General features: G+C 40.1%; 1 protein-coding gene and 1 long non-coding RNA gene across 3 annotated transcripts in view; one reads left to right on the plus strand and one right to left on the minus strand.

The window, feature by feature from the left end:
- The window catches only part of LOC138749252 (cadherin-18-like), an 800,124-nt gene that overhangs the window by 46,458 nt on the left and 726,714 nt on the right, over window positions 1–26,952 (minus strand). Inside the window, exons 6-9 of one of the 2 annotated variants that reach the window (XM_069910408.1) lie at window positions 16,162–16,329; window positions 13,342–13,529; window positions 12,989–13,242; window positions 4,500–4,636 (exon numbers count right to left, since the gene is read on the minus strand). In XM_069910408.1, coding sequence (XP_069766509.1) covers window positions 4,500–4,636; window positions 12,989–13,242; window positions 13,342–13,529; window positions 16,162–16,329 — 747 coding nt within the window. Of the gene's footprint in view, window positions 1–4,499; window positions 4,637–12,988; window positions 13,243–13,341; window positions 13,530–14,691; window positions 14,783–16,161; window positions 16,330–26,952 lie in introns of those variants that run through there. The other variant, XM_069910397.1, reaches the window with a different exon arrangement.
- LOC138749261 (uncharacterized) lies at window positions 15,093–25,728 on the plus strand. The gene is made up of 3 exons (XR_011348513.1): window positions 15,093–15,233; window positions 20,922–21,053; window positions 25,451–25,728. It is a non-coding gene; the product is annotated as an uncharacterized lncRNA (long non-coding RNA).

Raw genomic sequence — 26,952 nt, forward strand, 5'->3', positions numbered from 1 at the left:
GTACCGCACGGATGGCAGTCTCTTCAATCTGAGGCGCCTGCAAGCTCACACCAAGACACAAGAGCAACTTGTCCATGAACTACTCTTTGCCCATTCAGAGCCAGCTCTTCAGCGCTTGATGTCCTGTTTTGCGGAAACTGCCAAAATGTTTGGCCTGGAAGTCAGCCTGAAGAAAACTGAGGTCCTCCATCAGCCAGCTACCCACCATGACTACCATCCCCCCCACATCTCCATCGGGCACACAAAATTCAAAACGGTCAACCAGTTTACCTATCTCGGCTGCACCATTTTATCGGATGCAAGGATCAACAACGAGATAGACAACAGACTCGCCAAGGCAAATAGCGCCTTTGGAAGACTACACAAAAGAGTCTGGAAAAACAACCAACTGAAAAATCTCACAAAGATTAGCGTATACAAAGCCGTTGTCATACCCACACTCCTGTTCGGCTCCAAATCATGGGTCCTCTACCGGCATCACCTACGGCTCATAGAAAGCTTCCACCAGCATTGTCTCCACTCCATCCTCAACATTCATTGGAGCGACTTCATCCCTAACATCGAAGAACTCGAGATGGTAGAGGCCGACAGCATCGAATCCACGCTGCTGAAGATCCAACTGTGCTGGGTAGGTCACGTCTCCAGAATGGAGGACCATCGCCTTCCCAAGATCGTGTTATATGGCGAGCTCTCCACTGGCCACCATGACAGAGGTGTACCAAAGAAGAGGTACAAGGACTGCATAAAGAAATCTCTTGGTGCCTGCCACATTGACCACTGCCAGTGGGCTGATATCGCCTCCAACCGTGCATCTTGGCTCCTCACAGTTCGGCGGGCAGCAACCTCCTTTGAAGATGACTGCAGAGCCCATATCACTGACAAAAGACAAAGGAGGAAAAACCCAACACCGAACGCCAACCAACCAATTTTCCCTTGCAACTGCTGCAACCGTGTCAGCTTGTCCCGCATCGGACTTGTCAGCCACGGACGAGCCTGCAGCTGACGTGGACATTACCCCTCCATAAATCTTCGTCCACGAAGCCAAGCCAAAGAAAGAAAGAAAAAGAACAGTGGTTCTCAATCTTTTTCTTTCCACTCATATGACATTTTAAGTAATCCCTAATACCGTCGGTGTTCTGTGATTAGTAAGAGATTGCTTAAGGTGGTATGTAAGTGGGAAGGGAAGGTTGAGAATCACTGCTCTAGACCCAATTGTTACTGAAATATTGTGCTTGAGAAAAATTGTCATTGGCCATTTCCTTTGGAGTTATGAAATTATGCACATAATGAGTTAATTAGGTACAATTAAAACAGTGGTTTTCAAACATTTCTTTCCATCCTCATGCCACCTTAACCAATCCCTTAGTAGACCAAGGGGCTGCAGACTCCAAGGCCACAGTGGACCAGCGGCAGAAATGGTGAGAACACCAATTGTTTGGAAGGAGAAGCCTAGGAGATGACCGTACAGGAAGGTTGTCATGGCAGTGGAACAGCTAGGGGCTCAGCGGTCATGGGGTGTTGACAAATTGCAGACAATGGACTCACACCAATTACTAGGCTGCTTGATACTGGCTCATGGGAACCAGGTGTCAAAATCGGGATTTGAGAGGTTGCTAAGGACAAGTAGGACTCCTGAAGGAGCCTCTATGCTGAAAGCCTACTGACTGTAACAGAGAATTGGACCTGGAGATCAGATTACCAATGGATTGAACAGGAGTCCGGGTGGTTGCAGAGGTTTCAGGAGGACTGGAGGCACATCTATAGACTCTCAATGTCACTGAAGGGCTCTCATTTGCGATGAGTCAGCATACAGGAGGGAGATTGAAAACTTTGCTGAATGGTGTATTTACAGCAACCTCTCAATCAATGTCACCAACATGAAGGAGCTGGGTCTTTTGGAAGCAAAACCATAGGTGAATCATCCAGTGATCATTGGTGGATCAGAGGTGGAAAGGGAGTGAAAATATAAATTAATTGGAGTCACTACCTCAGAGAACCTATATTAGATCCAACACACAAATGTCATTGTGAAGAGAGTCCATAAGCACCTCTACTTTTTTCAGGAGTTTCTGGAGGTTTGATATGACATTGAAATTCTTGGCATACTTCGACAAATGTGTAGTGTTATGTGTGCTGACTGGCTTCTTCATGACCTGGTATGGGAGCACTCAAACCCCTTTGCAGAAAGCCCTATGAAAAGTAGTGGACGTAGCCCAGTACATCACAGGCAAAACTCTCTCCACCATCAAGAACATCTAAAGGGGATGTTGCTGTAGGAGAGCAGCAGCAATAATCAAGGATTCACACGATCCAGGACATGTTTTGTTCTCACTGTTACCATCAGGAATGAGATGTTGGACCTACAAGGCTTGTACCATCAGGTTACAGGAACAGCTGCTACTCTTCACCTCTTCACCATCAGACTCCTCAACAACAAACTCAATCAGAGACTCATTTAAGGAAAAATTCTTTGCACATTATTTATTAATGAATTTTTTTTCTTCTTTATTGGTTTGTTTACATTCTCTTTCTTTTTTTACCTTCCTCTCTTTTACCTACATATCTTTTATATTCTTGAGTATAGTTTATAGTTTAGTAGAAATTCTGTCGTGCCTACAAGAAAAAGAATCTCAAGTTTGTATGTAATGTCATGTATTATTTTGACATTAATTCTGTACTTCTCTTTCTCTTTGTTTGCTTATGACGGGCAAAAGTGAATTTCTTTTATATTACATTTTTTACTATTACATGACAATAGAAGGAATGTTGATTTTGATCTTTGTATAATATGAATGAATGATATGCAACTTAAACAGAGTGGAGAGAGTGCAGAGAAGGTTTACCAGAATGTTACCTGGGTTTAACCATCTAGAGTATAGGGAGAGATTGGACAGATTAGGTCTTTATTCTTTGGAGCGTAGAAGGTTGAGAGGGGATTTGATAGAAGTATTTAAGATTATGAAAGGGATAGACAGAGTGGATGTGGATAGACTATTTCCGTTAAGAGGAGGAAAGATTAAAACAAGAGGATATGAGTTAAGAATTAAGGGGCAGAGGTTTAGAGGTAACATGAGGGGGAACTTCTTTACTCAGAGAGTGGTAGCCGTGTGGAATGAGCTTCTGGGAGAAATAGTGGCGGCGGAGTCAATTGTATTATTTAAGAAAAGGTTGGACAGGTATATGGATGAGAAGAAGATGGAGGATTATGGGCATTGTGCAGGGAGGTGGGACTAGAAAGGGGTGTTTGGTTCGGTGCAGACTAGAAGGGCCTAATGGCCTGTTTCCGGGCTGTAATTATGTTATGTTATATTATGTTAATTTCATGTTTGATAATGTTCTCATTTATTAGCTAGGTTAAATACACCTTTATATCTCCTGCGAATGAACTGGAAAAAATACATGTTTACTGAGTTGGCAATTATGATTCAATAATGGGTTGTAGGCTGGGATATTGAAGCCAATGGAACAAAAATCAGATGAGGAGCTAAAATGCGTAGTTGATCTGATTCCTTCTAATACTCAGCAACTATGTTTGGCTGAAATCACCACCAAGACTTTAAGTAGCTTGAAATAAATTCACAAACAATAGAAACATGCTGCACTTCAAATTTGTATATCACAATTAACTCAGTCAAATGGAAAGGCTTGCAGCAGGGAAACTCAAATGAAGAGCAACTTGGAACATTTAGGGATAGTTGAAAAATATGCTACTAACCTGACAGTTTAATGATTTGGAACTATTGAAAATACAGTAAAAACCCCTGGTATCCAGAATTCAAGCAACCTGCAGCTTCAAGTAAGCGGCAAAAAAAAGAGGAATTTTTTTTAACTTAAAAAAGAATAAAATAACAGATAAAAAATGCACATTTAAAATTGTAAAAGTAAGTGTTCTCTGAGATAGCACATAAAACTTTGGTGAAGGTGAGAGTTTATATTTAGCCAGCAGAGTACCTTGGTCGTACTTTGCTCGTAGCAGCTGGTTGAATAAGCAATGGCATTGCACAGGATGAAGAGCTGGTTGATGCTGCTTGCTGTTGGGGTGACGCTCTTAAAGTGTCTCCTTATCCCTGCTTATTAGGAGTTTCCCCCATCAGAGGGTTTATCAGTAAACTTGGAGGGAACTGAGTTAATTATCTATAATATCATGGTTGGCCCTTTGGGTGAAACAGGGGAAGGGGAGGAACCTGCAGATGCAGCAACGGTTAAATGTTTTTAAAGAAGGTGATTGAAAATAAAGTAAAATGCTTTAAGGCTTATATATTCATGCAAGTAAGTTCGTTCAGTGTAAGTGCAGTGTAGTACTTTTTTTCTTTTAAAATGCAGGTGTATTAGGTAGGTATTGTAAGAGTAAGTCTTAAATGACCAGAAAATATACTTATCCAGCATCTACCAATCTCCATAGGTGCTGGATACCAGGTGTACAACTGTAAGATATTTGTAAGATATTTCAAATCACATACTGTAAGATATTTGTAAGATATTTCAAATCACATACTTACCAAGTTCTGATGCAATAACTGTGATGTTGTGCCATGGTAATTCTTCCCTATCAAGTTCCTTTGTGGTCTTAATAACTCCACTGTTGGCATCTACTCTGAAATACCCCCCTGCTTCTTCATCATGTTCAATGAAGTATCTAATAAGAAATAATTAAAAATTACTTGCTATATAAAAAAATGACACAATTGCATCTTAAATGTCAAAAATATAAGACCTAGAAATAAATTTATTTCAACTTAGAATTAATCTGAAATATTTATTTCATTAAATCATACTCTTCATTTCTTCCTATTCAATTTCATAACTTGAACATCAAATTCTTTATATTGATGAGTGATTTGTTATTGAAGTAAAATCTTAAATTTCTCCACCTGAAAAATGTGTGACAAAATTGATCAGTTAGCTTCTTTTAATTTAAGTAGTAAGGTTGAAATGAAAATGAAGGAATGGAATTTATAAAACACCTTCGCCAGTTTCAAGATATCCCAAAACACTTTGCAAGCAATTCAATCAAATACAAGTACCGTCACAGTTGCAGAAAAAAAAACTATTAGTGTAATGAACCACCTAAAATAAAACCATAGCACTTTGGTCAGTGCCTCTGAGGAAAGTTATTCAGCTGTTCTGCATCTGGCCAACATACATTTGCTTATAAGCCAGCCCCGAAACATGCAGTAGAGGAAAAGGCCATAGATATCACATGATTCTAAAGCCACTTTCTTGAAGTATGAAGGAAGCCAGGTAAGTAATCTGCTGTTAAGTAGAAGGACAGGAATATCAATGCTTGTGTATGATCAGCAAGCAGTCATAGCGGGGAGATATGGGAATGGGCAAGGATTTGGGATGGGGGATTAGATGGACAGCAGCTTTGCTAGTTAGGCATTCAGGTCAGTGGCTCAAGGGAAGTGATTGGTTGTTGAAGTGAGAGTTGGTTTGATAATTCAGTGAACAGTTTGGTAGGGGATCTCTTTGGGGAGAAGGTTGGGTTAGATGAACCAAAGAGAAAGCAGATAAGTACCTGGGATTAACTCAGCCAGGTTGAGTTTAGGTCCATGAGTCAATAAGACTTAGGAGTGCAATTAGGCTATTCAAGTCAGCAAGTCTGCTCCTCCATTCAAATCATGGCTGATGCTTTTTTTTTCTTTTAACCCTATTTTCATACCTCCTCCCATTACATGTGACAATCTTCCTAATTAAGAACATATCAGCCTTATCTACAAATATACCCAAAAACTTGGCCTACTAACGTATTTAGCAATCAATTCCACAGATTCACTGCTCTTTAAATGAAGAAATTTCTCCACATCTCGATTTTAAAGGGATGGCCATTTATTCTGAGGCTGTTCCCTCTGGTCCTAGACTCTCCCACTTCTGGAAACATAATCTCCACATCATCTAGCCCTTTCAGTATTCAGTAGGATTCAATGAGATCCTCCCTCACCTCCCCCATCCTTTTAAACTCTAATGAGCATAGGCCTACATCCTTGGGATCATACTCGTAAACTTCCTTTGGATCCTCTCCAAATCAGCACATCCTTCCTCAGTTATGGGGACCAATGTATTGCAGTACATCTTTGCATTTATATTCTTGTCCTTTCAAAATGCTAACAGTGCATTTGGGTTCCTTACTGCACGAGGGCTCCCAAGACCCTTTGGACCACTGCTCTCTGAATTTTCTCCCCATTTAGATAGTAGTCTACTTATTTATTCCTTTAACAGAAGTGCTTGACCATTCATTTCCTTATACGGCATTCGATCTGCCACTCTTTCCCCATTCTCCCCACCTATCAGAGTCTCTCTGCAGACTCCCTGCTTCCTCAGCATTACCCGTTCCTCCACCACTCTTCATATCCATCAGTAAAATTGGCCATCAATTCTAACATCCAAATCATTTACATATAACATGAAAAGTAGTGGGCACAGGACTGACTCCTCTGAAACACCTTTCATCACCTGCAGCAAAGGCCATGTTTTTTCCTACATTTTTCCACTTACCCACCAGACAGCCAATCTTCAATCCATGCTGGTACATGTCCCACAATACCATAGGCTACTATCTTGTTTGGCAACCTCATGCGTGGCACTTCATTAAGGACCTTCTGAGAATCCAAATAAATAACATACACGGACTCTCCTTTATCTGTATTTCTCATTACTTCCTCAAAGAACTCCAGCAGGTGTGTCAAGTAAAAGTGCCCCTGAAGGAAGCCACACTGACTTTAACTGATTTAACCTTGTACTTTCAAGTACTCTGAAACCTCATCCTTAATAATGGATTCTAGAACCTTGCCAACTAGTGTAGCCAGGCTAACCAGCCTATTGTCTTTTGCCTTACTTTAACAATGTAATGACACTTTCCATTTTCTAGTCATTATTAATGCATTTACAATCTCTTCAGCTATCACTTTCAAACCCTTGAGTATAGTCCGTCCCATCCATATGACTTATCCACCTTCAGCTTCCCCAACACCTTCTCTGTAGAGATGCTGACCACACTCACTTCTGCTCCCTGACTCTCTCAAATTTCTGACTCAATACTTGTATCTTCAACTGTGGAAACTGATGCAAAGTACCTTTTCAGTACATCTATCATTTCTTTGTTCCCCTTTAGCACTTCTCTAGCATCATATTCCAGTGGTCTGATATCCACTCTTGACCTTTTCAACTTTTTATATTTGAAGAAAAGAAGATGGTGTCCTAACTTTTATTATTGGCTTGCTTACCTTCATATTTAATCTGTCCTCCCCTTATTGCTTTTTTTAAATTGCCTTTTGTTGGTTTTTACTTCCAGCATCCTGCTAATTTTTGCCATAGTGCATGTCCTCTCTTTTGCTTCTAAGCTGCTTTTGACTTCCCTTGTCAACCACAATTGCTTCCCCCTCCCTTCAGAATGCTTCTTGTTTGGGATGAAGTGATCCTGCATCTTTCAAATTATTCCAAGAAACTCCAGCTATCGCTGGTCTACCGTCTTCCCTGCAGAAGCAGATGTCACAAGTGCCATGACAGTTTACTTCAGATTGGGAAGTCGGTGGTCAATGTAAGCTACGCATGCTGATTAAATAATTACTGAATTGGGGTCCTAGCATGTGGTCCAAACTAATGGATGTGACTGAATAAGCAATAGAGAAGATCCAGAATAAAACACACAAAATCTTTATGAATGTTTATGATTTTCAATAACTTCTCCGAAACCATTAAAATTAGATTATGTGTCACATTAAAGATGGTGCTGGATGAACATATCTAAATTATTTCAGTGATGTCGACTGAGGGATACTTGGCCAGTCCATCAACGAGTACCCTGGGAATAGTTTTAAAGTTTATGGGGAGAGAGAGAAATATAGTTAAAGTTGCAGGTTTATGATCTGACAACATGTCTGGAAACTTAGCTCCCTGCTCCACTCGCTTGACACCTATGACGGTGTAGCTTGGTACAACAACACCATTTCAAAATTTACTGATGATACCACTGAAGTGGATGATAATAATATAACAGTTTAATCAAAATAAGAAAAGAAAAACAAAACATCATGTATATATTAACTTCTAAGGGCTAATTAGTAGACAGTGATTTTTGGAGACTGAAGTTCTCTGGTCCATATTATATAATACTGTTATTGCAGAATTCTATTTCTGATATTTAACCAAGAATTGACTTCAATTTTTAAACAAATACAAAACTGTGCAGGATAATCTTTGGGGCATACATAAAATTTCAATGAAATTTAAATTTCATTCATAAAGTCCTAAAAAATTGCAACATAATCTATTATACTGTTAAACAGAGTTGACAAGTTGTTTTGAAGAATTTATTTAAATAATAATTATTATTTCAGTGAGCACTGATCTCAAAATTAACACTTAAACGCATTCTTCCTCATAGATTTAAAATGATGAGGGCATTCAGTGTCACATATAGTTACGTACATCAGGCTTTATGCCTAGCATTTGGGATCCAACTTCACCATTGGAAGGCACTGACTGTTCATATCTTTTGTTCCATGGCAAATGCTCAGCTCACATTTATTTTACCCAATACATCTGCTTCAAGAATCCAGTGATAAGCTCTCTGGAATGGTGCCATAGATTTGTTTAACCTTCATTTTTGGATAGAGATGAGGCCTCTTTTAATGCATCATACAAAAGGAAGTACCACAAACAGGACTGCAATAAATTGGTCTTGCAATCTTGATTTTTATGCTCAACTCCCAGAAGTACTAAAAGCCACAAGCTTCTGATTTGCAAGCAAGGTGGCTCCCTGCCAAGCCACACCCTAAGCTAAAACCTCACATTTTGTAAGTACAAATCGCACTGGAGTGCATAATGCACTGACTGAGAAGACATTTGTAGTGTTTCAGATGTACCTACATGAGCATTTGACTTGCCAAAGCATCAAAGGGGTGGGGCAAGTTTTCTGGAAATGAGATGAGTAGAGATATGATGGACAGGATGGATGGACCAAATGGCCTATTTCTGTGCTCTACGATTTTATGACTTAACAACACTCAACCCTTCTACAAATGAGAATTTAACAGAAATTCAGGATCCTTATGCAAACTTTAATTTATCAAAAAGGGAGTTTAACTTAATACACTGTTAAAGGAAAACTGATCACCTATGTCTTGTCAACTCTGATTAGAATGGAGGTTCTTTATACTTTGGAAAGATCTGCAGCTGGAAGTCAAAATATCAGATGGATTAATACAAGTAAGTAATGATTGGAAGAAATGACAAGTAACTTATTTAAATAGTCATATTGGTGTTGGAAATTGACTTGATTTTTCCAGGCTTTGCCTTGTTTTTCTAATTTATATTTTCCAATGGCTTTGACTGAATTTATCAGTGGTGGAGTACAAAATACTTGTTCTCCTTTAGCATGTAATAATAATTGCAGGTCGGTTATAGGTCAGCTCAGATTTCCTCCCACACAGCAGTGAAGATAACATCATTTGACCCTCACTTCAGAATAGTATTCACAGAACAGTGATTTCTTAACACATTTAACAGCCATCCTGCCAGGGCATTCTCTACTGTGAGTCTTCTTGTCCAGGCTTAGCACAGATGGAAGTTCGCTGAAATTTAAAAAAAATCTGATTTTGATCAATGTCAGACATCAGGGATGAAAAAGGCTTATTCTATTTCATTGCGTGACTCAGTCTACTTCTATACGTGATTTAAATGAAAGAAAGATTACATTAAAAAAATGGATGTGACAGTCTTGCGGATTTCATATTCCATTTCTTCCAAATTATGAAGGGGCCTTGGAAGATAAGATCACCCTTCCACCTTTGTGATTTAAAAGACATTTCAATTTTTGTAAGCCAAAGCTAAATTATTTATTGCATATCATAACCCCTATGCGTCGAAACATCAAAGCTGAGGAAAAAAATTGACAAACCTTTCTTAAGCCACTTGACACACTATTCATATATTGTATAGATTTTGTGACTGCTCCAAGACACTCTCTAATGCAAACCAAACATGCACTGAATTTAAATTTAATCGACTTCTCAATCTTGGCTATTTCCCCTTCCCCTAAACCCAATAATTTATCAATCAATACACCCTGAATAATGAAAAGATTAACGTTATGATACTTTAATGAAAAAATTCAAGTTCAATTTGATCAGTCTGATGCCGTATGTCAAAATTATTCTCTTTGCATTATCTATAGCGCAGAATACAGGAATGGAAGGAAGTCTCTGTTTAAATTGAATATGTTCACTTCCAATTCAAGACCAGTTTCACATATGCCAAAGAACAATCAATCAATTAGAATAAATCTGCATTTTTATATTACTTTGTAAACTTCTACTGTTTAAGCAAGAATGACAACAGACAGTATCCACCACTGGAGAAGTTGTTGGTGAGTCATAAAACTTTTTTGATGCTATTATTTATCTTTATAACATACTAAATAGTGTTTTAAACTTATCATTAATATTCGTGCATAAAGCAAAAAATGTTGTACCGAAATTCGAGCTCAAAGTAGGGGTGGGGGGGGGGGGGGGGTCACATTATACACGAGGTTATTATTTTAACAAATTTTTCTGCCAGGTTTTACGGTCAGTAAGATTATCAGCAGCCGCCTTCATTGATAGCCCCTCGACTAGGTTGGGGGGGGGGTGAGATGGCAATGCGAATCAGGCGGGGGAGAGATGGCAGCGTGAATCGGGCAGGGGAGAGATGGCAGCGCGAATTGGGCGGGGGGGAGAGATGGCAGCGTGAATTGGGCGGGGGAAGAGATGGCAGCGCGAATCCGGTGGGGGAAGAGATGGCAGCGCGACTTGGGTGGGCGAGGGGGAGAGATGGCAGCACGACTCAGGCGGGCGAGGGGAGAGAGAGACTCCAGCATGACTCGTGTGGTCGAGGGGGAGAGATGGCAGCGTGAATCTGGCGGGCAAGGGGAGAGAGACGGCAGCACAAATCGGGTGGGCAAGGGGAGGGGTCACATTATACACGGGATAACATTTTTCTCCCTTAAAAATGGGGGATCGCATTATACACAAAACACATTATACATGAATGTTTACGGTATTTCACAGCTCCTTTGAATTATACATTCCTCTTGGGAATGCAATGTGGTGATAATGCTGTAGAAATTATGGGCCCAACTACCAATGTAACAAATACTGGATGCTTTTTTTCATTTTGTTGAATACAATATTTGAATTTTTTTTTAAATTCCCAGTTCTTACTATTTCTCATTTTAATGCACAGATTTGCACACATTGGGTCATAGACTTCATTGAGATATAATAATACAGTTGTACTGCACAGAAACAAGCCCTTTGACCAAACTTATCAGTGCCAACTGAGTTTCTTGTCTATGCTAATCCCATTTGCCAGCATTAGGCCTGTATCCCTTGATTCCTTTCCCACCCAAGTCCATGTACAAATAGCTTTAAAATATTGTATCAGCTTCTGCCACTTTTCTTGGAGCTCTTTCCTTATAAGTTCTATCCTCTATATGAAAATTGTTCCTCAGATCTCCTTTAAATTTCTCCCTCTCACAATAAATGTAACCTTCTGGTTTGAGATTCCCTCACCCAAGCAAAAAAAGATTAAATATCTAACCCAGCTAATTTTATGGACCTCTATTGGTCATTCCCCAACCACTTATGTTCCAGTGAGAATAAACCCAGCATATCTGATCTCTCCTTGTAAGTAATACCTCCATTCCAGGCAACACTCTGCTTATTGTCTTTTGCACTCTTTCTAATGATAGCTCATTCTTCCTTTAATGTGGTACTAAAAATGCACAGAATACTCCAAGTGTGACCTAACTAATGTCTGCTATAGATGCAGCATCACATCCCAACTCTTATATTTATAAAAACAGACTTGTGAGTGCCTTCTTCACTGCCCCATCCACCTGTGTTACTACCATTTTCAGGGAGCTAAGAACCAGCCCCACTAGATCCTTCTGTTCATCAATGCTCCTGAGGGACCTGACAGTATATATCCTGTCAGTATTTGACATCCATGGGCAGTGAGAATGCTGAACGACCAAAAGAACTGCTCACAATAACCATCCAAGATTCTCATATATACAATTTATTTATTTGCATTGATGAAATACTTGTCCTGCATATGTATCGCTTGTCTGTATGTAGGATATGTCTGGTTTTGTGTCTGCACGTTTTGCACTGAGGACAGGGATCACAATAAACTTGTCTTAATTGTTGCTCATATCTGTTTTAAGTTCAGCTATTCACAATTCATTCTTTTATATAAACTGTAATATTACACTCATAATACTACAATCTACCAGTTCAAGCATGTGAGCTTCATTTTTGGCTTGCCTAGGAACCCTTAACTTTTTCTTGAGGCTTTAAAACTCAAATGGCACAGCTTTAAAATTATATTAAATTTAGACATACAGCACAGTAACAAGTCCTTTCATTTCAAAGCTTGTGCAGCCCAATTGCACCCAATTAGCCTACAATCCCCATACATTTTGAAAGGCAGGTGAAAATAATAGCACCTGGAGGAAATCCAAACAGACATGGGGAGAAGGTACAAACTCATTACAGACAACGCCAGATTCAAACTTTGGTTCGCTGGTGCTGTAACAGTATTGCAAAAACTGCTATGCTAATCATGTGACCCTTTTAATTTACTGGTCCATTTCCATAATTGTGTAATGATGAATCAAACTCTCATCGTTATAGGCATCAGAAATAAACATTGTCCAAAATGTTGCTGATGTTTGAAAGCAGAAACCAAACAATGGAGAAATACAACAGGTCAAGCAGCATTTGCAGAGAGAGGATTAAAGATAACATTTTACATTGAAGACCTGCACTGAAATTAAGAGTCTCAGCATGAAATATTGAGAGTGTTAGTCTCTCCATGGGAACCTTATGATTATTGTCAGGAGAACTTATTGATTCTCAACATAATTTATTGAGCAATAAAGCTGAAATGTAAACATTTATAAAATACACACATTTCAGGGTTTTAATTAAACGTAGATAGATCATACCTGATGAGGCTTTGGGCACTGTCAGGGTCTTGTGCAGATACTGTTCCAACCATTGACCCTGGTTTAGCATTTTCATTAACATCCATCACGTAAAATGGGAGTGAAAATACTGGGGGCTCATCTACATCTCCCACTATAATTTTGAGAGTGGCAGTGTCCTTGAAGGGGCCCATGTTCCAAAAACGAGGATCAATGTGAGAATTTTCACCTTCAATCATCACAGTGTACATTTTCTTGTTTTCATAGTTCAGTGGCTGAAGCATGAATACACCACAAAGATAATTCAATTATTAACTGCCCATTTAATGCTAAACTACTGTCATTTCAAATTCTGAAAAATAAATGGTTGTTACCTTTTTTAGAATAATAACTCCTTCTCTGGTGTCTTTGTCAGTAGTAATGGTGAAAATGCCCAATCCATCTCCATCAATGATGCTGTAGCTCATTTCGGCATTCACACCAATGTCAGGATCAATTGCTTTAATCTTACCTACAGCTGTGCCCACTGTGGCAGACTCAGGAACATAGAGCTGGTAGTGTTCTGCAAATAGACAGAGGTGCATAACTTCATGATGATCTCTAACAGAGCAACATCACAAATACAAAGCCATTCATAATTTAAAATAAAATGTAGCATGTAATGCTTTCATGCATTTTTGTTAAAGAGAGGATGAGCCACAGGTTGCTTATGGTTTTTGTGGCAGGAAGCCCAGATCATTTTATCATCCAGGATTCATTTGTTTCTAGATCAGTCCCTTGTCCAAAATCCATGTGACTCACATGATGTCTTGCAGGAACTGTGTCAGTAGTTTGCTATGAGTCATGAATGTCTGGGTTAGTCTAAAGGCACTTTCAGGTGGCCAATTGCCCCGCATGTAAAGCCGCATGTTTAGCCAATATGCAGCTGTTTTGAAGCCACCTGAATGTGCAGGAGGTGCTCTTGAGGCAAGCTACGTAACCCTCCTCCGAGAGGGATAATCGGCTCAGCTCAGTGGCTCCCCCAGCCACCTGAATGCAGCTGGCTGAAAGTGGATGTTAAAGGGTCAGGTTGCTGATCACAGCTGACACTGGGCAGGAGCCGGAGTGTGCTCAGAGCCGCATCCTGTGCAGCTGTGTCCTTCAGGTGGCCAGCGTTGCGCTTTAAACACTGCCACCTGAATGGCAATTTAAAAGGCCACCTCTGCTTCTTCAGGCGCATTCTTAGCATAGAATGTACCTGAAAAAGCCTTGAGAGTGGAAAAATAGTCTGGGGATAAAAGTGGCTGATCACAAGGAGTCTTTCAATTATTTTATGAAAATACTGCATATCCAAACCCATTGACATTAGAAGGCTCCTGTGATCATCAAATATGCTAATCTGCTGAACTACTGCCACACTGTTCACTTGTTGATGTAAAACTCTTCCATGTGTCAATTCGAGTAGCAGGCCTCAGAGACATGAAATAACTTTGTCTTAGATGCAAGTCACACACTTTTGACATCCACTCCATGAAAAGTCTGAACAGCATCTTGTATTATTGGGCTTTTTTCTCCTCTGTTAAAATAGTTTACTATGTCATGATCAATCTAGAAATAAGGATAATCCACGGCATTTTTCCATTGCCAACAAATGAAAAGAACGTTGTAGCTCTAAATATGATGTTAAAAAAATAAGGGGCATCCTCAGCAAATCAAGGCAGAAGCTGTGGAAAGAGAATACCAACATTTTTGGGCTTAGCCTCCTGCTTCCTCTCTGTCTCTGTTATTCTCTCCAGTTTGATGATCCTGTGACAGCTTGATATTCCTCCAGCTATTTATGGTGGATCCTGTACCTCTTTGCCCCACCACTGGGCCCACCCCCCCCCCCCCACCTTTAAGACAGGCTATACTCCAGAATTTTACTTTACATATTCTAATTCACCCTTATCCTGCCAACAATCAAAACTGTGGACATCCTTTGGTCATACACTAAAACCTCAACATCAAAGTTTATCTTCTGCTTCTGCATAGCATTTTTATGTTTATTGAAGGTGCCTTGATAATTCAAGTTGTTATTGTTATGTCACAATTACCAGTCTCTAAATACAGCAAGATCCTACACAACTTTAATCCAAGCAATAATTCCAACTCACCAGCTGCTACCCCAACATTCAAGCAATCCTCTGAAATTTGGAAAGAAAATACTTCATCTTAAGCTTTGATGTAAAATCAACATTCAGAGCAACAATTGACCCAACTGCACCAATGATAGGAGAAAAAAGTGTAGGTAAGGAGATGTTTTTTTTCATATCATAGGAACATAGGAACATAGGAAGTAGGAACAGGAGTAGGCCAAAAATGGCCCATCGAGCCTGCTCCGCCATTCAACACGATCATGGCTGATCTAATTTATGACCTAACTCCACCTACCTGCCTTCTCCCCATATCCCCTAATTCCTCTATCATGTAAAAAATTATCTAACCAAATTTTAAATATGTTTAATGACCACTTCCCTGGTTAGAGAATTCCAAACATTCACTACTCTCTGGGAAAAACTATTTTTCCTCATCTCTGTCCTAAATCTACTCCCCCGAATCTTGAGACTGTGTCCTCTCGTTTTAGTTTCCCCGGCCAGCTCAAAAAACTTTCCTACATCTATCCTATCCAATCCTATATGTTTCTATAAGATCTCCTCTCATTCTTCTGAACTCGAGCGAATACAATCCTAGACGATTTAATCTTTCATCATAAGTCAACCCCTTCATCCCAGGGATCAATCTAGTAAATCTCCTCTGGACCGTCTCCAAAGCCAGTATATCCTTCCTCAAATATGGAGACCAGAACTGGACACATTACTCCAGATGCGGTCTCACCAGTACCTTATACAATTGCAACATTATCTCCCTACTCCTGAATTCAATTCCTCTAGCGGTGAAGGCCAACAGTCCATTTGCCTTCTTAATAACCTGCTGCACCTGCAACCTAACTTTTTGCGATTCATAAGTATCCTTTTGAAAGGGATTACTTTTTATCTACCTAAGCCTCCTAGTGAAAGTGTACAGCAGCTGATTTCATCAAAATCAGGAAATCAGAGAGAGACAACAAAAACAATGCAAATGCCATCAACAATTCATTGTTATATGCCACACCCCCTACATTGAGACAAACTATAATTTTTGATCATGCATCACATAGATTAAAAATTAACACATACTTTGTGGGAATCTGGGAGGATTGTCATTGGCATCGGTTAGTGTGATATTAATAGTTGTGGAGCCCGAAAGTCCTCCTATCTGCCCGGCCATATCTTTGGCTTGGATGACAACTGAATATTGTTCTCTTGCTTCCCTGTCCATATTGGGTAAGGCTGTTCTGATGATTCCTGCAAATTGGTTGAAAGAAAATCAATAGTTTAATATCCATAGAAAATAACAGGTTATTTTGTGTAAAAAGTATTATTTCACACAAGCTTGCAGTGAGATTAAGGGTTGTCTCTCTGATGGAGGATCTGAGTCGATAGATATAACACACCTTTCCTGAATTAAAAAGAAATGGAGAAACTATTGGAGAGGACAAAAATTTATCAGAATCAGAATCAGAAATTATTGTCATGAACAAGTCATGAAACTGGATGTTTTGTGGCACTTGTGGAAAACCATGATCAGACTAGGGATAATCAGCGTGGCTTTGTGAGGGGGAGGTTATGTCTTACACATTTGATTGAGTCTTTTTGAGGAGGTGACAAAGGTGATCGATAAGGAAAGGGAAGTGATGTTGTCTACTTAGACTTCAATAAGGCATTTGACAAGTTCCCTCAAGGTGGGCTGATCCAGGAGGAAGAGATGGATGGTGAGATAATACATTGGAATCGGAATTAGTAGGTCCAAGGAGAGTGATGGAAAGATGTTCTTCCATAGGAATTAGTGTTAGGATCTCTGTTGTTTGTGATATACTGCATATATAAATTCCGTGGATGAAAAAGTAGGTGGATGGGTTAGTAAGTTTGCAGATGACAAAAAGATTACTGAAGTTGTGGACAGTATAAGAGCCAATCAAAAAATACAACAGACCATAAAGTATATCAGGTCGAGATGTGGACAGAGAAATGGCAAACGGAGATAAATGTGACATACTGTACTTTGTGATTTCAAATGTATACAGTTGATGGCAGAGCTCTTAAAAGCATTAATGTCTAACGGTATCTGATGGGTCATGGTCCATAACTCCTTGAAAGTAGCCACACAAGTAGATAAAGTGGTAAAGAAGAAATATGGTATACTTAGTTTCATTGGTCAGGGGGCTGGATATAAGAGTAAGGAAATTATGTTGGGCCTATATAAAACTTTGATTAGGCCACACTTGGAGTATTGTTCAGAATTCAGATTGTCCTATTACAGAAAAAATGTGGAGGCTTTCAAATGTATACAAAAAGATTAATCATGATGCTCCCTAGATTAGAAACTATGAGCTATGAAGAGAGTTTGGACAATCTCTGGAGCATAGGAGGCTGAGAGGAGACCTGATAGAAGTTCATAAAATTATGAGAGGCATTCGTAGGATAAGCAGTCAGAATTTTTAACCCCAGTGTAACAACATTCAACATCAGAGGATATGTGTATTTCCAGTATTTCTGTATTTTCAAGACACATGGTTAAAGTGTGGTAGTAAGTTTAAAGGAAGTGTGCAAAACATTTTTTTCTTTCCATCATACAGAGTGTGATGAATGCCTGGAATGGGATGTCAGGGGTGGTAGTAGATGCAGATACAATAGTAAGATATAAGAAGCCTATAGACAGATGTGCAAGCCACAGCGTTTTACTTTAATTTGTATCATGTTCAGTACAGGTATTATGGGCTGAAGGGCCTGTTCCTGTGCTGCACTGATTTATGTTTTATGCAAGTAGATTAAATACAATAATAATGCTTAATGTTAAAACAATGCATTATAAAATGTACTTTAAAGATGATTAACTTTAAAACAAAGTAAATTAAACCAAATTCTCCTTATTTATATAATTTTGCCTCATTAATAATTTCTGTTTCAAACTTTTTGACTTTAATTAACTGTGGAGTTCTGACAGATCAAATTGCTTACCTTTTAATTACATAAATATATTTACATCTTCAAGGACTGTAAATGACTCACAATGTAATTAAAATGCCTTATTGAAACATTAATGTGAAATATGATTAATTTGCACCTGACTCTGCCTGAAGACAATAACTTTTAATGTCTATCCGATCCTGAAACACTCACACATCAACAATTTATAATAGTGAAATAACTACAAAGTTGTCTGTAGTAAACTTCAACAAAATAAAACATTTTGTAAATGATAAATTTAGCACCGAATTTGATAACTAACTGATATATAACAGGGTTAGATTTTTTTAAATGATCTTAGCATGTCAGTATGGTATAAAGCAGAATATGGGGACTGACGGCCTTGATAAAGCCATACACTGAGCAAAATGAGCTTTGGAGAAGAGCCATTAATATCGCCATGGCATCCAAACATCCTAATAAGAAACATTAAGAACAAATGAGGTATTTTGGCTTGGAAGGTAGTCAGGACCACATGTAAATCAAAACAATTTTAGTGGCATGTTTAAGGTTAATTTGGAACATTACAAATCCAGATACCTGAACGAAAATATGTTAAGCTAATGAAAGCAAAAATTATAACAGGACTTAGAAAAAGAAGCTTCACCTGGAAATGTAATTATCATTCATACTGGTCTTTAAGGCAAGATAGAAAATGCAATACAAATGCCATGGATTTAGAACCACAGATCAAAAGAACATTTCACCACAGAAACAGGCTCTTCAGCATTTTAATCTGTGCCAAACTATTATTCTGCCTTGTTCCACTGACTAGTTCATATCCCTCAATGCCTCTTCCATCCATGAATGATCCAATATTTTCTTCAATGCTAAAGTTGAGCCCGCATTCACCATTTCAGTTAGCAGCTCATTTCATGTGTGAAGAAATTTCCCCTAATAACATAATATAACATAACAATTACAGCACGGAAACAGGCCATTAGGCCCTTCTAGTCCACACCGAACCAAACACCCCTTTCTAGTCCCACCTCCCTGCACAATGCCCATAACCCTCCATCTTCTTCTCATCCATATACCTGTCCAACCTTTTCTTAAATAATACAATTGACTCCGCCGCCACTATTTCTCCCGGAAGATCATTCCACACGGCTACCACTCTCTGAGTAAAGAAGTTCCCCCTCATGTTACCTCTAAACCTCTGCCCCTTAATTCTTAACTCAAGTCCTCTTGTTTTAATCTTTCCTCCTCTTAACGGAAATAGTCTATCCACATCCACTCTGTCTATCCCTTTCATAATCTTAAATACTTCTATCAAATCCCCTCTCAACCTTCTACGCTCCAAAGAATAAAGACCTAATCTGTCCAATCTCTCCCTATACTCTAGATGCTTAAACCCAGGTAACATTCTGGTAAACCTTCTCTGCACTCTCTCCACTCTGTTTATATCCTTCCTATAATTAGGCGACCAGAACTGCACACAGAACTCCAAATTAGGCCGCACCAATGTCTTATACAATCTCAACATCACCTCCCAACTCCTATATTCCATGCAATGATTGATAAAGGCCAGCATACTAAAAGCCTTCTTCACCACCCTATTCACGTGAGTTTCTACCTTCAGGGAACGATGTACCGTCACTCCTAAATCTTTCTGCTCTTCTGTATTCCTCAATGCTCTCCCATTTACCACGTATGTCCTATTCTGATTCTTCTTACCAAAATGAAGCACCTCACACTTATCAGCATTAAATTCCATCTGCCATTTTTCAGCCCACTTTTCTAAGCAGCCCAAATCCCTCTGCAATCCTTGAAAACCTTCATTATCCACTATTCCACCTATCTTAGTATCGCCTGCATATTTACTAATCCAATTCACCACCCCATCATCTAGATCATTAATGTATATAACGAACAACAATGGGCCCAATACAGATCCTTGAGGCACACCACTGGTCACTGGCCTCCAACCTGACAGACAATTATCCACTACCACTCTCTGGCCTCTCCCTTTCAGCCAATGTTCAATCCATTTGACTATCTTAAAATTTATACCTAAAGACTGCACCTTCCTAACTAACCTTCCATGTGGTACCTTATCGAAGGCCTTACTGAAGTCCATATAGACAACATCCACTGTGCTACCCTCATCCACATTCCTAGTCACCTCTTCAAAAAATTCAATCAGATTGGTCAAACATGACCTTCCTCCCACAAATCCATGTTGAGTGCTCCTGATCAGACCCTGTCTATCCAGATGTTTATAAGTACTATCTCTAAGAATTTTCTCCATTAATTTACCTACCACAGACGTCAAACTTACAGGCCGATAGTTGCCAGGCTTCCTCCTTGAACCCTTTTTAAATAACGGAACCACATGCGCAATGCGCCAATCCTCCGGCACTATCCCCATATCTAATGACATTTGGAAAATTACCGCCAGAGCCTCTGCTATTTCCTCCTTCACTTCTGTCAATGTCCTGGGGAAGATCCCGTCTGGTCCCGGAGACTTATCCACCTTTATATTCTTCAAAAGCCTTAAAACTACACCTTTTGTAATCTCTATATTCCCCATATTTACTCAATTTGCTTTTTTTATCTCACATCTCCCAATATCCTTCTCCTTAGTGAATACCGAAGAAAAGAAACTGTTCAATATCTCCCCCATTTCTCTAGGCTCCACACACAGTTTTCCGCTCTGATTTTCTAAGGGACCAATTTTGTCTCTAGCTTTCCTCTTACCATTAATGTTCCTCTTAAACTTCTCCCCTTTCATCCTTGACCCATGACCTCTGGTTTGTATCTCATCTCAGAATCAGAATTTATTGTCATGAACAAGTCACAAAATTCTGATCCCTCCTATGCACTGTTACCACCATGACTCCACATGAACGCATGTTTTCCTTCCCCAGGAGGTCGATGACCGGAAGCACACTGCTGTCCTGGCTCGCATCCCCGGGACCCATCCTGCTGTGGAAACACGCAAAGGGCCATAAGACCAACCCATTGGTTGAAGAGGTGCAGCTTCTGTACGACAACCCTCAGTATGTCTATGTGGTATACTCCAATGGCCATGAGGACACAGTTTTTGTCTGGGACCCGGCGTGTGCTGGAGACCCCTACCCATTCTCTATCCCATTCAACCCAGACCCTATCTACACCCCCATCTTCCCCCTCAGGGACCTGGTGCAGGTTAGCGACTCACCTCGGGCCCCCTTCCAGCTGCTCCAACCACCACCACTGTCCCCACATACAATCAAGCCCCACTTCTTACAGAGACTGCCCTCCCTCCCCAGCCTCAGGAACTGACCAGTACACCACCAGTGAAACTGCACAGGTCACAGAGGCAGAGGAAAACACCAAACTGGCTGAGCTTCTAGAATTTTAACGGCAGAGTTTTTGTTTTAAAAAGAGGGTCAATGTGCTGCTATGTATGTACGATTGTGTAGGGGTAGCTGACCTGCCCACTGATGACCCCGCCTTAAAGGTCGACCTTTCTCCCCCTGTCCTTCATTCAATCACATGGAATCAGGCCAGCTACAATCTAAAGTGTATTAAAACCTTTAATTTCTAACTTACTGTCTTTGGAGTTATTGATAGAGCATAGCATTCCACCAACCCAGTTCTCTATTGAATTGTCTAGCTCACCCTGGTTCCCATGCGACATAAACTTTGGGACCAATGCACCTTGTCAAAAACCTTGTTAAAATTGATATAGCCGATGTCTTCTGCACTCATTAATTCTCTTGGTTACATCTTCAAAAACCTCAATCAAGTTTCTGATTTCCCATACATAAACCTTCGCTGACTAGCTCTCAATCTGTGCCTTTCCAAATACAGTTAGGGCCTGTCTCCCAGAATTGACTCAAGTAACTTTCCCACCATCTATGTTAGGCTCCCCACCCTGTAGTTCTCTGATTTTTTTTCTTGCAACCTTAATTAAATGAAGGCACAAACATTCCTGTAGCATGATAAGCTATTACTGAAACAGCGATGTGGGTTGCTGTCCGCAAGGAATTTGTACGTTCTCCCCATGTTTGCATGCATTTCTTTCAGATTCTCTTTTCTTCCCTCATTTCAAATATGCATGGGTTTCATAGGCTAATTGGTCACATGGGTGGAGATGGGTTGGTGGGTTGGAAGGGCTTGTAACTGCTCTTAATTAATTAATTAATTAATTAATTTGGAGCTGCAGCACAGTACAAGGCCTTCAGCCCATAAGCCTACTACCCAATTACACCCATGCAACCCATTAACCCACTAAGCCTTTTACATCTTTGGAATGTGGAAGAAACTACAGTGTTCAGAGTGTTACACGCTATACTGTCTCTAAATTACATTCAATTAGCCACTCTTCAGTAAGAAGAGTGAGAGGGGACAAAAATGAACTATACAAAATACAGGGACAAGCAATGAGATGTTGGAGGAACTCAACAGGTCAGAGAGCATCCATAGGTAGAAACGATAGATCAATATTACAGGTTAGGCCTCTTAGTCATACCCATGCCTAAGGAAGATAGAGAAATCTTCTCTTGCTCTTTGTATACCTTTGGTCAGAGTTTTTCTTCCTTTATGCCTCCAAAGGCAACCAGCACCTCCTCTTTCAAAATGTCATTATGTTTCAGGACATTTTTGTTCTCTTTTTCAAATTTCCTACCTTCTGTGGAATTCTCCAAGACCTGAGAGATTCCCTGTAACAGCTGGGAAGCTTACTCAAAAATTAGTCAAGCCATGCTCAAATCCGGTACTGATTGAAGGAAATTTTGTACATTCTCCGTGTATCCACATGAGTTACCTCCGGTACTCTGGATACCTCTCACCTATCAAAACGTACAAGTTATGGGCTAATTGGGTGGCATGGGCTTGTGGGCTGGAAAGGCCTATTACTGTCTACATTTTTAAAAAAAGAATTAAAAAAAAAAAGAAAATTAAAAGCAAGGAGTGGCAAAAATATATGTGGAGATTTTTTAAAAATGTTTCTACCTTCATTCTATAAATGTCAGAAGGAAAAATGTGCATTTCAGTGGTAAAGTTCATGTGAGTGGAAATATTAATCCATACAAGGTTGGAGATCTTTAACCACATCCAGAAGAAAACGCATAAGGTGCGCTTGATTTTAGCCTGCAGGTTCTTTATGTGTGCCTGATTAAAATGACCTTCAACCAGGAATTCTGCAGATAACAATTGCCTATCCTCTATTCCCTATTCATTTCCTCTCCAGGAGTAAAACACAAAAGTCTGCAGACTCCGTGGTTTAAGTAAAACACAATTTAGAGGAACTCAGCGTGTCAACCAATGTATTTATTTAGCACTGAAAAATATACAAAACCAATGATTTAGGCTTGAGTTCTTCATCAAATGTGGTCAGGTGTCCAAACAAAATAGTTGGGGTGAGGGGTGAAGGAAGGTGCATAGACCCAAAGGTAGGAGGTAATAGGTGGGTAAGGGAGGGATGGCACACCAGCAAGCAAGGGGAGGGGGAATGGCTCTGTGAATGAAGAGGGAAGGGAGTGGAGAGCTGGAGGAGAGAAGACAGAGGGAATGGGAAAGGAGGAAGAGCAGGGAGTAGGTTAGCAGTAACTGGAGAAGTCAATATTAATGTCACCTGCTTGGAAAATGCCCAGATGGAAAATTAGCTGTTGCTCCTACAATTTACGGATGGTCTTGGATTAATAGTACATACTGTGACTCCCTTCCCACTCATCCCTTCCCATTCATCGATCCCTTGGGACCTACTCTACGGCCAGAGGATGTGTCACATTTGTGCCCATACATCCTCCTTCACCACCATTTGGGGTACCAAACAGTCCTTTCAGTGAAAAAAAACATGCATATCTGTAGGAGTCACCTACTGCATCTGGTGCGCTCCCATTGTGCATCTTCTACATCGGAGTGATTGGATGCAGGCTGGGAGTTCACTTCCCTGAGAAACTTTGTTCTGTCCACATCAGTGACAGGGATCTCTCAGTAACCAACCATTTCAATTCTGCACCCCACTCCCACACCCAGATCATCCAAAAAGTCCTCCTTCTTCCAAAAATATGGCTTCCCCTCCACTACTATCAACTCACTACTACATCTCCTTCAATTTTTGCTCAACTGCCCTGCTCCCCTCTGCCCCAAGATGCAACAAAAACAGAATCTCTGTGTCCTCCAACGTGATCCCACCACCAGACACATTTTCCCCTCTCATCCCCTCTCCATCTTCCATAGGGCCTGCTCCCCTCCATGACTCCCTCATTCCTCATCCTTTCCTAGTCATTGCTCCTTTGTAAACTTTCCCTACAGCTGCAGGAAGTGCTACACTTGCACCCTCTCCTCCTCCCTCACCACCATTCAGGACACCAAATAGTCTTTCAAGTGAAGCAACACTTCACACCCGTTGTGGTCTTCTCTACATTGGAGAGACTAATTGCAGACTAGAAGATTGCTTCGCTGACCACCTTCGCTCTGTCCGTATCAGTGACAGGGATCTTGCAGTGCCCAATCATTTCAATTCTGTGCCCCACTCCCATGTCTCATGTCTATTCATGGCCTCAGGCATTGCCAAACCAAGGCCACCCATAAAATGGAAGAGCAACATCTAATATTCTGCCTGAACTCTCTTCAACCCGATGGCATTAACATCAATTTATCTGGTCTCTGCTAGCCTACACCTGTTCTTCTTTCCACCATCTCTTGTCTTCTTTCCTTGAACTCTCCACCCTCTTTCCTCTCCATTCACAGAGCCATCCCTTCTCCCCCTATTTTCTAGTGTGCCCTCCTTCTCATCCACCTATTACCTTCCACCTATAGGACTGTGCTCCTCTACCCACTCTTTCTCCCACCATTTTGTACAGGCACATGCCTAGATGAAGAGCTCAAGCCTGAAACACTGGTTTTGTACTTTATCTTTGTTATATAAAGTACACAATTTGACCTGCTGAGTTTCTCCAGCATTGTGTTTTTTACTTTTCATTTCCTCTCCATTTATAAACCTCTGTAAGTAATCCTGATGCCATAGGTGCTCTGTGATTAGTAAGGGATTGCTTAAGGAGGTATGTGGGTGGAAAGAAAAAGTTTGAAAACCACTGTTTTAATTGTACTTAATTGACTTTTTATGTGCACAGTTTCAAAACTACAAAGGAAATGGGCCAATTACAATTTTTCTCAAGCAAAATATTTTAGTAACAATTGGGTCTAGGACAGTGATTCTCAACCTTCCCTTCCCACTCACATACCACCTTAAACAATCCCTTACTAATCACAGAGCATCAATGGCATAGGGATTATTTAAAGCAGTAAGTGAATAGAAAGAAAAACGTTGAGAACCACTGATCTAGAGGAACAAGTCAAGTCGCATCTGTGGAAAGATATCAATTGTTGCTGTTTCAGCTTAATACCTTTCATCAGTCCTGAGATTTTATTTCAATATTTTAAATTCCTTTTTAATACTTTGTAGTGGCCATGTAGCGGGCGCACAACGCGGTATTGAGAACTGTCACCGGCGCGGTTCTGCAGGCATGCGGAACCATAATACGGATAACTGAATACTCACCTAATGGACTGCAATCGAGTGATACTGAGTGCTGAGGAACGGTACATTGATCTGCTGAGTCTCCTGCCAGAAGACACGGGACACTCACAAGGTTTAATTTAAACCTGCTGGTCCAGTGTATTGGCAGCAAATTCGTAGTGACATCCCACCTTCTCCTGTGGAGCTCAGGACATGCAGGTATATAAAAGAAGCTTGTAAACTCTGAATAAATCAGTCTTGAGTTGACTAATCTGGCATGTGTGCTTGTATTACTTTAGTAGCTCTACCTTAGTAGTCGCTACAATTTTAAGGTTTATTTCTATTTTTATAATTTTCAGTCTAACATCATTTTTCTCATATTATTTAATCTTTTTGAATGTTAGAGGCATTTAAAATGAGAGAAAACAGCAAAACACTGCTTATTACTCACTCCATTGCTGAATATAGCTGACCATACATATCCCTAGATGATTAGACAGGTTCCAGAGGAGTAAGAAAAAACAAAAGCTGCAGATTCATCCATGGGTAGAAATGGTCAGTTATCATTTCCGCTTGGGACCCTTATCTTGAAACATTGACTGATCATTTCTAATGATGAATGCTGTCTGATCCACTGAGTTCAATCCAGGAATTCTTTGTACAATCTGGCAAAAATATTTAGTTCTGTATCTTGCGAAAAGCTTCCACCATTTTGTGACTTTCTGACCCTCAAGTTTGAATACCAGAAGGAATGCTTATCAGTGCATTGGTGATCACATCTATCTAAATTGAATACATATGTAATTTCTTCTTTGGCTTGGCTTCGCGGACGAAGATTTATGGAGGGGGTAAATGTCCACGTCAGCTGCAGGCTCGTTTGTGGCTGACAAGTCCGATGCGGGACAGGCAGACACGGTTGCAGCGGCTGCAGGGGAAAAATGGTTGGTTGGGGTTGGGTGTTGGGTTTTTCCTCCTTTGCCTTTTGTCAGTGAGGTGGGCTTCTTCAAAGGAGGTTGCTGCCCGCCAAACTGTGAGGCGCCAAGATGCACGGTTTGAGGCGATATCAGCATTGTTCTTATATCTCCTAACCTAATATTTTGCAGTGGCATGTCATGGAAAATATGTGATAATAGAATCAATATAGGGAGTAAAAGGTAAATTAAAGTAAAAGCTTAAGAGACAATGCTTAGTTTTCTGTATTCAGTACTGTCTATTTGTCAAATTGCCTTATGCCAGAGTATTACCCCTTGGCAGGAGTAAATCATATCTTTCCATCTCGTTAACAATAGGATGCAAAAAGAAAAAAAAATAATTTGCCAAAAGTGCAATTGACATTGTTGAAGTTATTTCTTAATGGAATAATCTCTTGCATCTGATAATGTGTTTATTTCAGATTTTCAAACCCCATCAATGATGGTTAGTGGTTATAGCTAGCTACCGGTCATGCT

This window comes from Narcine bancroftii, chromosome 1 (assembly GCF_036971445.1).
Source record: "Narcine bancroftii isolate sNarBan1 chromosome 1, sNarBan1.hap1, whole genome shotgun sequence".
NCBI classification, from domain to species: Eukaryota; Metazoa; Chordata; class Chondrichthyes; order Torpediniformes; family Narcinidae; genus Narcine; species Narcine bancroftii.